At 36.7% G+C, this 15,731-nt stretch overlaps 1 protein-coding gene across 9 annotated transcripts in view; it reads right to left on the bottom strand.

Moving 5' to 3' along the window:
* The window catches only part of ADGRL2 (adhesion G protein-coupled receptor L2), a gene marked incomplete at both ends in the record, with an annotated part of 129,046 nt that overhangs the window by 20,329 nt on the left and 92,986 nt on the right, over positions 1 to 15,731 (bottom strand). For 6 of the 9 annotated variants that reach the window (XM_080624144.1, XM_080624136.1, XM_080624137.1 and 3 more), the window contains 11 exons: positions 1,151 to 1,217; positions 2,486 to 2,706; positions 3,696 to 3,905; positions 4,894 to 5,067; positions 6,110 to 6,315; positions 6,584 to 6,706; positions 8,636 to 8,819; positions 11,679 to 11,717; positions 12,754 to 12,939; positions 13,755 to 13,858; positions 14,402 to 14,698. In XM_080624144.1, the coding sequence (XP_080480270.1) occupies positions 1,151 to 1,217; positions 2,486 to 2,706; positions 3,696 to 3,905; positions 4,894 to 5,067; positions 6,110 to 6,315; positions 6,584 to 6,706; positions 8,636 to 8,819; positions 11,679 to 11,717; positions 12,754 to 12,939; positions 13,755 to 13,858; positions 14,402 to 14,698 (1,811 nt within the window). The remainder of the gene's footprint in view (positions 1 to 1,150; positions 1,218 to 2,485; positions 2,707 to 3,695; positions 3,906 to 4,893; positions 5,068 to 6,109; positions 6,316 to 6,583; positions 6,707 to 8,635; positions 8,820 to 11,678; positions 11,718 to 12,753; positions 12,940 to 13,754; positions 13,859 to 14,401; positions 14,699 to 15,731) is intronic. The other 3 variants (XM_080624139.1, XM_080624142.1, XM_080624143.1) reach the window with 1 other exon arrangement.

The raw sequence follows: 15,731 nt of genomic DNA, 5'->3' as shown, positions 1-15,731 counted from the left end.
TGCTTCAGGCTGAAAAAAATAATAAAGCAAAATCCAATCCCTGAATTTGAGAATTCAAGGGAACCAAATTTCTGTTAACAGTTCACAACTCTAGTATGGCATAAACACAGAGGAACAGGTAACTATTCGGACCTTCAAAAGCATGAAAAATGAATTAATATTTCCAAACTACCAGCAGTTATGAGAAAAGCTCTCTGTGTAAACAGGCTACGTCCCCAGCACAGCCTTCTAGAATATTTCCAAAGTATAGACAGGCTTTAAAGATACTGAACTAGCAGAGAAAGCAAGGTGAGTCAAAATGCACGTCTTGCATCCACTTTCCTTCCAAAACTATGTTCTGCAGTATTGGTATTATTAGTCTGAAGTAACAGGGAGACATTTTCCCTGGGTTGACAGATAACTATGTGCTTTTTTTACCTGAAAGCACTCAGACAATGGATAATTGAGGTATGAACACAACATTTCATTTTAAATGGACGATGGGGCACACAGCTATGGATGTACATATGGGTGTGAATGCATATGACTCCACTCAAATGACTGCAATACTTTCTATTGATTGCATAATATTTTGTTATTTATACTAAAATAGATGAATTTATGTCTGACATACATTACATGTAACATAAATACACATAGAAGTAGTCATGGAAAATGTACACGTGCATATGCAAATACATATGAAAATACTGTGTAAGTATAATGAAATATAAGATCTATCTAATTATTCAATGTGTTAGAACACCCTTTTGAGATAATTATGTTGGATAATTAGCAGTTAAATTTTGGAACATGTACAATAGTGACTCAATTGAAAGCAATAATAATGGTTCCTTTAAAAAAACCCCGTGTTTAGTACTTCATTGATTTTTCATATGACTACACATGTCAATATGACCTTCAGTGTTTCAAGCCATTAGATAAAAATGGCTACGCTCAAGCACCACCACAGCTCTGACAATTAATCATTTGGTCAGCACTCTTTAAAAGATTTCTAAACATTTATCTGACCACTGGTCACATTACAAATTGTTTATAAGCATTTTTATGAAATGTCTTGTGAATAAGCATGGTATTGACTGATCTTATTCAATCTTTTTAACTTTGCTGTGAGGCAACCTAAAAGGAAAGTTAAAACCAAAGTTCTTACCAGAATAATAAAAGTAACAGGTCCAATGAAACTCCAAATAAAATAGTTATCTACATGAAGCCAGCAACTGTTGTAGAAAAAAGAGAATCAAAAGTGAAAAACTGCATTAGTACCTCAGTCCAAGAAAAGGGAAGTGCAAAAATACTTCTTAAGCTAACATTTTGCCAGTAAACAATGATAAACATTGCACAGCACCACTTAGCCTATGGACAATTTTTCCTAACCTGATACTCTTCTGATGAGTCCTGTTTAATAACAATATTGAACTTAAACTACATCATCAGGAATAGCTAACGTATAAGAAGAAGCAAAAGCAAAAGGAACTCGCTCTCCTTTCAGTCAAAAGTTTTGGTTACAGGTGCTATCATGGACAACAAATTTAACATCAGTATTTCTCACAGATTTTCCATGTAATCTTCAAAATCTGCTTTTAAGTTTGTACCATATGCAAAGTGCTTACTTCTGAGGAATGAGACAGAAAATGCCATATTTTACTGAAAAACAATATGGTATTAATAATATGCCACAAATGGGAGTTGAACAGTAGAGAAAGTATATATATGATACCAGAGTAGATGACATGTAAACCTATCAAGGCTGACTTAGCGATTCGTTTTTCATACAGCTCAGTTCCCTGCTGAATTGCTCTTATTTGTCTTTCATCAGTAGCAAAATCAAGCAGCTTTCTTGTAGTCAACAGTATCTTCCCATTCTGTAACTAATTTCATCAAAGGACAAAGTAAACACTATTGGAAGGCAAATTCATGCCTCCAGCAACTCAAATACTCAGAAATGTTTTCTGTCTACCTTCTGTCACTTTCTATATATATCTATATATTTGTAAATAAAAGGCAGTGGCTAATTTTAATCCTGCTCTACTTGCCTGATAAAATATTATCAAAGTGAAACATACGGGCTGAAATATTGTACTGTCATAATTCAGGATGAGAGCTAGCTAGAGGGGCAGTTGAACAAAGAGATCTAATGAAGCATCAGCTTAAAACTGGGTGGTTAGGCCTGTCAGAGACTTTAAGTTGAAAAATTTTACTTAATATACATTTGAGGCCAAAAAGTTATTTACTTTTTCAATTTGTTTCAGGTCAATCTTTTGTGTTAAAAGAAAGACCATAATTTAGAATCAGTCTCTCTAGAGTACAAATCCTCTGAACCTAGAGAATTACAAAAGACTTGATTGTAATTTGTGCACAGCATTGCCATTCTCTTACCAATAAAGCTTTCAGATGGCATTTTAGTCTGTCAGAGACCTTCTGACAGCTAATAGGCTTTAAAAAATTATTCACTTGAAAAACACTCAGGTCACTTGCAATTACTTACGCTTTCTCTGTTCCGTAGCTCTTATAGTCAATAGCTGCGGAAACACCAACGACTGTAGCAGGGAAGAGGTAGCCAGCAACATAATAGTACTTCTTCCTAGAATATTCACTTTCAAATACTTCTACTAACATTAGATAAAGCTGCACTCCTTCCAGACACATCCAGGCAAAGGCTGCCAGGAAGAAAAAGTGTAACAGACCTGCGAATATTGGACATGCAATCTGCAAAGAAAAAGAAAAATGGAAGTATAAACCACAAAATCTTCACATTGTTTCATCTCCAATTAAACAGTGAGTTATAGAACAGCATATATTTCTGTCAGAGATATTTCACAAATTCCGAAGCATTTTCCCCACCTGAAAACATACATTTAATATTTGAAAATACTAACATGTGCTCAGTAGCTACACAAAGTAAATTAGCTAAAGTGTGTCAATGAAGATAAGGAAATTGCTCCTTCACCCTCCACTCTTCAAATGAAGAGTGGACTTTTTAATCTTATACACATTAATTTTGAAACTGATACGGTTTTAGGACTTACAGTTTAGATAATCTGAGACATGAACAGTTGGTTCTAGATGCATGATGAAATATTGCTTATTTAAAATTATGAAGCAGCCATCAAGCCATTTTTACCTGCTCTAATTTGGAGGTTTCTACTGTCATAACAGAAATCAATCTGAATCCTCCCTCCTCCCTTTAGCTGAGTTCTGGATGAAACTTTACTGATTATAAGATTTCAACCCAATGAATCTCCAGATATAATTTCACTGATACGGCCAAAAATCCTGCATACATGTGCAGTGTAAAAAATGTATAAATATATAAACAAGGCTTTGTACTAATACATATCTATATACAAAAAAATAGCTGTTCAGACGTACGAATGTAACAAAAAAAAAAATGTTCCTAGTACATCAACATTTAATTTCCTCTTTCAAAAGTTTAACACCTGCTTCATTAATAGCTGATGTTTCTCAACCGAAAATGAAAAATATTGCAGTAAGTGGGAAATTAAAGCCACAGTGATATTTTTGATGGATGCAAATACTATTTATGAACATGGCTGTCATACTTTCACACTGAGCTTTTATTTCAGCCTTGCTGTGTCAGAATGCTGAAAGCTTGGCGGTGTTGTCATGTTTTAATTCAAATCCATTTCAAACAGTCATTTTAGAGAACAAGATCAGTACACACAGAGAAAACTTACCTTGTACTCTGTCTTATCGATGCCTATTAGGAAAATGAACTCAGCAATGAATAGGTTGATACAAAGGTTCTTGTGAATAGTGTTACGATCACTTTGCAGGCCACGGAAAAAACAGAATGTGAAGATGCAGATGGCCAGGCAAACAAGAGAGATGACAATTCCCACCCAGGTGATGACAGTGAGGAGCAATTCGTGCACTCCATCTTTGTACTAGAAATAACCAAGAATGGAGAAAATTAATATGGCTCTTTATGAGTATAAACAAAAACCTATTTTCATTAATAGCATCCAGGAAAGTTACTTGTTCATTACATGAGATGGACAAAATGTACTCGGTAATTTCTCAGTCTCAGATCACCTTTCCAGAAGAGCAAGATTAGGGTAAGGAGAAGATGAGCAGGTCTGAGAGGAAAATGTAACTATTTTAGCCAGATCAGATGGCATTTTTACTTTTCCTACAGCTCGCTATAAACTCGTCGGACAAGAACAAGCAGAGAAACATTAACACTTTGAAAGTGCCACTAGGCTCTGACGCAAACAAAGAGGAGAGCTTTCCCTGGGACATGCTGTAAGAGTCCACGTTCCTTACTAAAGTGGTCCACAGCAGAGAACAAAGCAATTAAGATAAAATGCAGAATATGTTAGGCGTGTTAACTCCAGCTATAATCTCACATTTAGCTAAAGAAAGTTCCCTGCTTCAACTGTGACAGAATCACTTTTGTCATCTTGGTTATCTTTCCAGTGACCTTTCTGAATACAATGGTGTTATGACAGGCCCCATATCCTTGCAAATATTGCATGTTTCGGGCCCCCCTGACACCCAGTAAAAGGCTGACCTTCCTACTCTAAGGAGAGCTGGCACTTGAGATTCTGGGGAACAGCCTGCACAGCTGCACCTACAGATACTCTCCAGCTGTACTGAGGGGAAGTCTGTAAAACAGTTGTAAGGTGGTCAGTAACTAAAATATGACTTGAGGGAAACTCTTGTCCTTCCTTGTTTTTTTTTTTTTCCTGTTATTTTGCTTGTAACTTCATGGGTGAGGAAAAAAACTGCTACAGAAAGCAAATTGCTTTGGAAAGAGTGGGTAGAAGCTAGAAATACTTAAGAAACTTCAGCAACTGTGAATCTTGCTAAAAAATTAAAGCTCAATCTTTAAAAGGCTGTTCCCTGCCGATGGCTAGTAACATCATTACCTACCACAATTTCCCGATGAGCCATAAGAATTGCGAAGTTGGTTAGGTGACTGCAAGCACACGTTGTATGAGTTCTATTTGTGTCAACAAGTTTGCAGCCTTGAGTTGACCAGTATCCCATCATAGTCCTCTCTGAGTAGTTCCAGAAGGAACAATTTGCATTGAAATAATTGTCAGGCTGGGAGATAAAAGGATAACATAAAATGAGGATTTTACACACTAAGATGGCAATAACAATTGCTTAATATGTGTAAAGGATAATTTAGATTAAACTTTGCATGTTTCGGACAATAAGTTTTTCATCAGCAAAATTGTGGACTATGTTATACAAGGAAGACATTTAGTTTAAAAGGGACTTTATAGTCCGAAACACTCTAAAGCGTAGTCTCAATTATTGTAGGCCCAATTTTAAACAATTACGATTTCCATCATACGATTTTATGCACTGATGGTACATTATAGCTATCTTTGCTTTCTGCAAAAGTAATACTGCGAATTTATTCTGAAGACGTTTTTTCTGTAATTGAGAATTTGGCAATATGATCTTTTTCCTTTAACTCTCACCTTTGGTCAAGCCAAAGTCATGTGAACAGACATCAGGAAAAAGTTCATTCCTCCATGAAAAAAAGTCAAAACAGATTAAAAAGAGGCAAAATGAGAGGAAAAGCCAACTATATTTTCTCTATCATGGTAGTGATTATTACAGTCCCCATGTGAGACATGAAAACAGGAAAGACCAAATTAATGAGCAAACACATCAAATAAATTACTGTGAAGAAAACATAACAAACCAAAATACAATACTTTATTCTTCACCAAATAAAAGTATTTAAACAATTTGCACAGGTTTCCAGGACTTGGTCTAATACAAATACAAAAAGTTAAAAGTGTCATTAAAACTTGTCACATCAGACCATCACGAATCTTAACAGCTATTTTCTACCCTGCTACTAAGGTAAGAGTTAATTTTCAGTTAGAAACAAATTAGTCATTTACATTTTCATGTTGATTACTGAATTAGCTTTCATTAAGAATACACTTAAGTTCTAATAATCACTGAACCAGGCTCATTTAATTTTATGTTCATAGACTTAACTAAGCTTGTGTCTCTGACCTAGTCCAACATTTAAAATTCAAATGGAAAAACCGTTATTTTTCTGCACTGCTTTTCTCTCTTGCTGATTTTATGACCTTCCCATTAATTCATTAGCATAACTCACATCAATGTGTTCCAGCGTAAAATGCACAGGATCAGTCAGGTACACACGGCTAGACTCCTTGTTGATAGAGGCTGCAATGACGTGGGAGTTCACTGCGATGGTGCTATTCCGCCCGGCAAAGTCGCTGCCTAACTTTATGGTTGCATTTTCCGTACTGAGAAAACGCCCTAAACTTTTGTAAATTATGAAAACCAGTTTTGCTAATCCTACAAAAGAAAAAAATCCCATCATCATGCCAAAGAAGTCCACAGAAAGACAGCAACCTGTACTCTAATGAACTGACAATAAAGCAGCAGCAAACAGAGAGACATATTTCAGGCTATAAATTTAAAGAAAAGCAACCAAGTACCATGATGTTTGAGAAAAAGCCACAAATCAGTTTTGTTGTGTTTTGTTTTGATATTTTAACTAGGGGAGGTAATGTAGGTTTTATGAAAGTTAATGGAGTTTCAGTATTCCATGCCCAAGACTCACCGTTCCTGCTGTTTTGTTTCACGGTGCTTGCAGAGAGCTGAATAGAGTTCCCTCCTTTGCTGCCCTGAGGAAATTTCAAGTCCTGCACCTGGCCCTCCGTAATGAGCACTGCAACATCCAAAACTAGGCAGACCCAAGGAAAGGGAAAAAAGAAAAAAAGTGGTAAAAAACGAGACTGCACAGAAAGTCTCTTGGCCAAACTGCAATATGCCAGATGACAGTATTTCCCCCACTCTTTATTCAGTTTGCTCACACTGCTGTCCCAATTTGCCATCGTAAAGACAGATCTGTACCACATGCTGCAAGCACAGTTAGTTTCTTTAACTAAATCTAGTGCACGCTACTAAAATAACAACATTTTAATAGTGATAACATGACATCAAACTTTGTTTTTATGTGTGCCCCCAAAACATTCGCTTAAGAATATCACACACACACGTTGCAGAGAAATGTTAATTTTGAAGCTCCTAATGTCTATGCAGGATTCTCTGCTAAAAAAATTAAGATTTTAAATATTGGTTTAGATACAAAGTTTTAAAACAGTAAGCAAACAAACACCTATGTATACTTATGCTATGTGTTTAGCTAAATAAGTATTTGCATCTAAAAAAAATTCTAGCTTTTTTCCTAAATATGAAAAGGTTTATAGGTTATGGAAGGGTATAAAGGTTTACAGAAAACCATTGTTTGGTTCTTCTAAAAAAATATTTAAATTTAAAAATTAGATGCCACTCAGCCTTACTTCAAGTATTAACTTTCTAATGCATTGTATATTGGGAAGCTTTCATGGGATTACCACCAAAAGCTGGATTCCCTTGGATATGTAAAATCATATAGGTCAGAGTGGTCAACTTGTTGACAAATACCTGCATTAGATTAAACTGGTTTAACTATAGGTCTATGCTAGATGGACATAATGCGTGATATTAGGGAATTATTTCTTTCTCTAAGCCACACATATGTATGTGCGCTGGGAATTCAGTCTTGCATGGCATCAGTAATGTGTTACTATGACTTCAAGACAGCTTATCACAAGAAGTGATATTCAGACAAGTCTACTGAGCTCCATGGAACTGCTCATGAACATCCCGAGAGAGATTTCTGTGACTCTACCCACATTCTTTCAGAAACAACTGGTGCAGTTACTTTGATAACGGACTGTAACACCTTTCCCCATCCTTTCCCAGTACCTGTCTACTCAAAAACTAGGCAGAATCATCTTCGACAGTTACAAATATGCAGACATTGAAACGTGAAAAGTCTCATTTCTGCAGTCTATTCCAAGTCTCCATCTCAGCACACCTCAAATTAGCAGACGTTCAGCTTCCCTGTGCCTCACTGAGACTACATTAATCTCTGTAATAGGATGAAGGAATTTTAATTTTATGCATAGCAATGATTTTTGCTTTAACACATCCTGTGTACCAGTATCTGCACATCTCTAATACCAAACTCCTTCATTTCTCTGTCACCACTTAAATTCCAAATTATGTTTCAACTATCTTCAGCTATTTTGCAGTCTCTGGAGCATAGCTATTCTGCATTATGGGAGATGTAGTTCACTGAACACATTTTTACCTGAAGGCAGTCATGTTTAATATAAACATTTGGCCTATGTTCTGAGTGCCTAAAATATCTAACTGGCAGAGTACGTTGCAAAAAAGTAATTTAAATTCATTAGGAACAGTTTATATATAACACGAAAGCATTTCCGAAGCTCTACAGAAAGCATTTAACTCAAAAAATCCATACTCTGCCATTTAAGCACTCTTCATATCCATACATTCTGCTAATGATTTTTCAGTAGTAAATCAACTTTGTAACATCAACCACTTTCCATTTTATACTGTATTAATGACACTTAAAGAAGAATGCTAATTTTGAAGAGCTAAACAAGAAAAGTGCGTCTCATCTACTTAGGATCATTTACCTTTCCACCAAACGTTATATAGCTCCGCTTTCAAAGAATATGTTGCTCTCTGGAGTATTTTTCCTGACTTTGCATAAAGCAATGTGTAAGACTAACTTATGCTCGAAAAGAAATTTACTTACCGATATTTTCTGTGGGCATTGAGACTCTAGTTGGTTCTAAGAGATTATCAGCCAAGACAAAAGCCCCTTCTTCTAACGTATCAAGTAGCATTGTGGCTGCATGGGCTTGTTCTGAAGAATTCATGTCCTTCCAGGACTCCAGAGCTTCAGGCCTGAGCAGGTTGTCCACTGTATCCACAATTGCCTGCATTCATTAGAAAACTATCATTAGGTCTGATTGCCCTAGGCAGCTGGGGAAAATTTCCAACGTTATCTGGTGACAATTATAATACTTAACTGTCAGAATGATTTACTGTGATTTAATGGCACTAGAAGACTATTTTCTAAGTAAAAATATTTTCCATCCTCTCACTGGGTAAGTGCAGTTAGCCACTAGCATTGTGTGGTCTCTAAGTGGTAAACATGCAGATTTGACTTGCCTCATATCAGATAAAAAGACAGTCTTATTAATGTGCTGAAAAATGTAAAAATAAATGCCAGAAGTTTTGCCTGAAGCTTTCATCTTGAAGTTAATGTCAAAATGCATAAATTCTATTTAAAAATACTAATGCCCAAATTGGCATTCTGCAGTTTAGCCTGCAATGGCAATAATACGCTTCCAGAAACTTAGCCCAACTTAGCAGCCACAGCACTATAAAATACTTGTCTATGACAAACTGCCTTCTTTATTAGAGAAGGCATGAAATAAAGCTGACTCAGTGGATATAAATTAGCTTGGGCCATTCCCACTCCCCCTCCTGATCCTGTACCTGTTCATAGATACTTAAAAAGATTACTAACTCCCATTCCTGCACAAAGGTCAGTTAAAAAAGGAAATCAATAGAGCAAACAAGATGTCCACTGGCTGTCCCTGTCATCAGTGAAGGCAAAACTGTAAAACTGAATAAACCTGCACTTTAAAAAGTCTTTCTTGCAACAAGTCTATGATCATGTTTTAAGGCTCATTAAGCTGCATATAAAGTAACAGTAAATAAGGAAGAAGAAGAATTCCACGACATGATTACATTATTTTTACAAAATAATCCAGAGTAATCAGTTAATCAATTGAAGGCAGGCTCTTACATTAATGCATAATGTATCTGTGCATTGAGTATGCTGTGCATTGAGTACACCATGCATTGCTGAAACACCCTGTTTACTCTGTCCCATTTACCTAGTCATAATGTGTCATTAAGCACATATATAATTTGTTTGATCAATTTAAAAGCAATGGGAATGGAAACAGAACACACTGTACAAACAGAAAGATGTCGGTCTCTAATGCTATATTGTGCAAATAAACGAACAGGAAAAGTTGGTCAAGGCTATCGTCAGAGCAACATTAATTAACCCAATCCATTTTAATATCCTCTTTCTGTCTGCATTGTGAGCCACCACGACCTCCTTGGCAGGTGGAAGATACTTCGAAGTGGCATTAAAGCCTTTTTTCTTTCTCTAATGGAAGACAGAATAGTCAAAATGCTCACACTGATACTGCTGCAGCCATTAACTAGAGTGGAACAGAAATTGGTCTGCAGAGGCCAGATTCATTAGTCACCAAGAAATACAGACTGGAGCCTCTAATCTGAGGTACAAATGAATCCTCTGTCACAAAGTGGGAATTTGCTTCATTTGCATAGTGTAAGTCAGCTTTTGATTTGTAATTTCAAGAGGTTTATTAGTTTTATCTAAGCAGAGAAGCCCATTTGAGACCTACAGAAAATGACACTGTCTGGAAATTAAGGTTGCACTATGGTTTCTTGTGTATCTACATATAGCACTGACAGTATGTATTTGTTAATATGAAATGCTTTTTATTTATTATGGGATAATCTAGCTCTGCATTTTTTCTGTTGAAAATGATCTCCTGCCCAATATTTCTGAGGTGTTCTTTCAGACAGAGGCAAGTGTGCAGCAGGAAGATCACGCAGCTGTTGGAGTAACACCATTACTGCTCGTGTTCATGTTTTCTCTTAAAAATGAAGTATAAAAACTCAAGCCTACTCAAACCATACCTGCTAGATTTCCCTTTACTATTAAAAATATTTTCTAATAAAAAGCTATGACTATTATTATTATTCAAGGAGTGAATTTCTTTCCAGATCTTTGTCTCTTTTTGGCAAATTTTTGCATAACCGGACATCTCCCATACACTTTGAGGAATGCAGGATAAAAGCCAAAGTGCCCGGTATAGAGAAATGCCTCTTAACTAAGAGTCTGAATTATTTTATTATGTTGCGAAGTATTTCAAAGTTCTTTTCAAAAATAATTTACATTTTATCTCAGGGGGTACAAGTAAAAATCAGTAGTTTTAAAGGAAACTTCGAAAAGATGTGCAATAAAATTTTTCAGACAGATATGATTTGTTCTAGGACTTTTTCTTTTCTTAGAGGTGCAAGGTGGAGTTACTGGCATTGTATCGTAGAGCAGAAGCTGGCCAATGCAGACTACCACCATTCCATAGCAGATGAAAGAAACTGAAAATCAGTTAGCAATGTGTTACATGCCTTCCATATAACCTGGTTAATGGGACAAATATCACACATTTTACTAGTAAAGTTAGAGAAATGTTTGTCTTTGCATTTTATGATGAAGTCACTGAATCTGGCTTTTGTAACAACTCTTAAAACTGTAAGAAAGAGTGATGTCACAACATATAAAAATACACAAAGAACAAAGCAGACTATATAATGTACATTTTTCATGCAAGCAAATTAACTCTTAACAGTCTTTGATATAACAAACTATCCAAGCTGAAGTAATTTCTGTTGCTAGCGTTTTCCCCTACCCAAAGTTGTATTATGAGAGAGATGTTACTTCCAATTCAGATAACCATTTCTGCTCTTTTAGTTTTGAACAAGTTGAGGTAAAAGAGGTATAAACTTTGATCTTTAATTTTTTTTTTGAGTGTTATACCTGTGCAAAGCCAACATTTGTACAGCTGATATGGGGCACAATACACATTTATCAAAGACTGAAATACATAGGATCATGCAGCAAGATGATAAAGCGTGGCAAGTTGCTGAAGCAGGGAGAAAGCAGGGTGACAGCACAGGAGAGATACCTTAAGGTAAGCCCTGCATGTCTTCTCGCGTTTTTGGAGCTTTTTAGTAAAAAAGAGAAAACGAGAAGTTAGACAAGTTCTTTAAAGCTCAAAAATATCAAGAAATTAAGTCTGGTGCTTCAAAACCTGAATTTGAACTACAGCCTGGACATTGATCTTGCTTCTGTCCAGCAATGACTATAAAAAACTATCGCATAGGCAGCATTTTCCCCCAGCCTTTACACAGGTGCGCAGGTATCTTTGCCCAAGAGGTGCCATTTGTGTGAAAAGGTTAAAGGAGAGAATTCTTGTGTGGACATTTGATCTGTCTCTAGGAGAACTCTTCTAATGGCAGCTAGGGACTGTAAATGAAACTATTGCCAAAATAACAGAGGAGTACATGGAGATCTCTAAAGAAGGCTGAAAAAATGTTTCATTTGTAGCTTGTTGAATAAGCAGATGCAAGGAAGAGGCCGAGAAATACAGCATTTCCTCTGAGAAAAAGAGGAATGGTAATAACACTTGTGATTTGTATTTAAACCAAAGACATGAGTTTTCTCTGAAATGTTTCTTTGAGCATCATTCCTGAGAAAACTTACTTGTGTTTTAGATACACACTTTAAGGTATTTTTGTAAGATCGACTGTAAGTGATGTTGGTGTCTTTAAAAGGCTAAGAAAGCGCTATTATTCTGCAGGAAGTTGGATTAAAATAAAACCCTGCACCTATGCAGAATCCACTGATTTTATTACATGTTCAGGGTTAAAAGTATCACTGGATAAACATGCTGATTTGTTACAGAATTTCTGAGAGCTAATGCCCATTTCCTCACACTAGTTATAATGCATTCCAGATTTTAATAAGAGACACAGCTATGTATTTTAGGACCAGGCAGCTATTGTAAATTATATCGTATTCCCTAAAGAAGGTAATTGCAACTTTCTGCTGCGTATTTACTGCTGTTTTCTCTTACATGTTTATTCCAGTACTATAAGCATGTGGAAACAAAGTATAGATTAGTAATTCTGCAAGGGAAAAAATAAAGAAACCAAGGGCAATGGTTATCCCAGCAGGGGGAGGTGACAGGAGGTGTGTACCTTGTTATAACTCCTTCCAGCAGAGTCTTTTTCACTGGGCCGCAGTTCCTGCAGCTGAGCATCCAAAATGTCCACAAGCTGCTCCATCAGCCTCACTGATGAACTAACATCACCAGCAAAGACAGGTCCTTTGGTGTGTTTAGCCAGTTCATTGGCCAGACTAGCAGCATTTTCTCCACTTCTGATCTGAAATGACAAGTTTATATTATCTCAGCAGGGTCCCTTGTTCTGCTTGCGGCTCCTAATTCCAATTCCCCATGTACCTTTGTTGTGGTGAAATAACCATTTGCACATACATTGAAATCTGTAACTAATTGAGACCAATAACGTTCTCTTTATATCAGAAGATTAAAGGTTCTTAGATCCGTGACACACAAAAGCAGTTCTTAACAGCCATCAAAACCAGAAATCAGACTGGGACTTTCAGGCTAGATATTCTATTCATCCTCACTTTTATTTTACTGCCATTATCAGACAGTAAGAAATCTATTTGTTCATACTAGTGCTTGAGGCATTTGAAAGTCAAGTAGCCTGGTACTGACAACAAATTATCCAGTTTTCATAAACTTAGTACATCTCAGTAGGGAAGAAAAACACAGAAAATGGCTCTGTGCTCTAATCATACTGTTATTAATTCACTCAGAAAAAAAAATCTATTTATTACAGTATAATTTTTACTAAACCAAAAACCTTTCTGTATACCACAGTTTTTTGCTGCATGACTTATAATATTTATTAAGCAAATACAGCTTTTGTTTTTTGAACACCAGCAAAGCTACGTTGCTTTAAGTAGCGATGAAAACACGCAATCACAGATTCAATACAAGAACTTAAGAGAAAGACTGTACCAAAACACACATATGCACACAAAGTACACATAACTCTTTCTACTTTAAATGAACACAGAATAACAAAGAGGGCTTCAACAAACTGAATTATTAATGCTCAGAGTTAAAATCCTTAATCACCAGTGTAGAGCAGATTAAAAGGTTTCAACCAACCTTCTGAGCCAGCTGATTTACCCAGTGTGAGGTGCAGTTACTAAGATCAGGGCCTTTGGGGTTCCACATTCCAGTTAAGACCACGCAGAGATACGAGGCAGTTCCTACAACAAATACAGAAAATGACAGTGAAATGGAAACCATTTTTCTGCATACATTCAGGAAATCAGCTACACTGGGCTAAGCAATGTTAAATTCTGAATGCCACTAATGGCAGTAGCTGACAATAATTAACAAAAACGTAAGGAAATAATGCAGATTACAAACAGCAATAAAAAAGTCAGTGAAAAGTACCAGACGTTTTCTGCAAACAAACAAAAAGCCCTTGATTTTTCCTGGAGCTCATCCAGAGGAGAGATCATAATGAGAAAGGCAGCTGTAAGCGTATTTCACAACAGTCCTCAAGCAAAACCCTAAAATTTGACCTGGATTCTCAAAAGCACATGCACAAGGTAATTCTGCAGTTACGCTCAAATGCCGTTTGCAGATTAAAACTTGACCATTGCCTGTAGATACTGCATTCTCCAAGTAACAAAAAAGTCGTGTGACAGGCAGCTTGAAATTAAATAAACAATTCACCGTAAGAGAGCAGCACATTGCTTTTGAAATGTCTGCCTGAGATCAAGATGTATTTTTAAAGGCAATACCTCGTGTTCCTTTGGGGCAAGGGCGTTCAACCATCATTCCTCTTTGTGTCTGAGGCCAGCTAATCCCCCTGGCCTCAGTCGGTTCACAGAATCTCTCTGGCAAAGGGAAAAAACTTGTCACGGGAGGAATTTTGGTTGTGGAAATGGGTGGCGGTGGCCTGGGTCCTCTGCTTCCTTCCTTTGTTCCTCCAGCTAATGTTGTGCTTATGGGACCTTTCTGTGATGTAGTGCTAGTGGTTGACATTGTGGTTTTGTATAGCTCTGCTGAAGAGGTTATTGTCACTGCTGTGGTAGGCACTGCACAGAGAAAATTAGAGTAATAATAAAGTAAATTACTTCAAAATTATAAAGTTCTTTAAATGTTATTTATGCAGTTTTACAAGATTCTCTCGTGTCTCCTTTCCTTTATCTTAATATTACTCTTATTGCTAGTCTGGGTGCCTAAGATATAACTTTGACTGATATTTTTTTTTACTCCCAGCTCATACCAGTATGACGTTTCAGCACATTCTCAAAATAATCTCTTCTGCAATAAAAATTGATAGTTACATTTCTAAAGGCTGAAAGGCCTAGTGAGTTATCATTACATAACAAACATGCTCAAAGCAATTAAAGATTTCTTAATCACTTTTGCAGAAGGAGTAACTCAATAGACAGAATCATTTGAATAAGCGTGCCGTAAACAGTGCAGTCCAGGTTTAACAACAAAGGTAGTGGGCTGCAACTAACGCAACCATTTAAAAAACAGATCCCAAAACTTCAAGTCACCCAGTACACACCTTCCAGGAAAATAATTATGATAACATCTTCCTACCCAGCAGTCATTCTGCTTGAGAGAGCTGCAGCATGCCCGATTAGCTCCAAACAGAAGCAGCACCTATCATGTATGAGGTGTTCTCATGTTCAAACAATTCAGGCCTTAACATCCCTTTTTGATAAAGCAGGTATGAAGACGCAACTCATTCAAGCCAGTGGCAAGTACTTAGTTTAATCTTTTATGAAACACTAGGATCGGCTTAGGCCAAATCACTTCTGCCTGGGACTCACAGCTGCTTACTCCACTGACCCACGTCGGGAACGCATCGCTGGAGCTGCTGAGGTACAGCCCGAGCTCTGACAAGGTTTTGAGGCTTTGGAGAGATAATACCAGTTAATGCTAGTGGACAACACATCCTGGAATTCATGTTCATCACCTTCAACTGTGTATTGAGCAATGGCTGAAATAATGCAAGTGAGCAAAGTAACTGGAACAGTTATCATTCATTATTTCCAAATCTTAATTAGTGTTCACAGTGCTTTACAAGAACATAAAAGTGCAGATCCTTGTTCT

This window comes from Psittacula echo (genome assembly GCF_963264785.1).
Source record: "Psittacula echo genome assembly, chromosome: 7".
NCBI classification, from domain to species: Eukaryota; Metazoa; Chordata; class Aves; order Psittaciformes; family Psittacidae; genus Psittacula; species Psittacula echo.
This window is presented reverse-complemented; position numbering and strand designations above follow the sequence as displayed.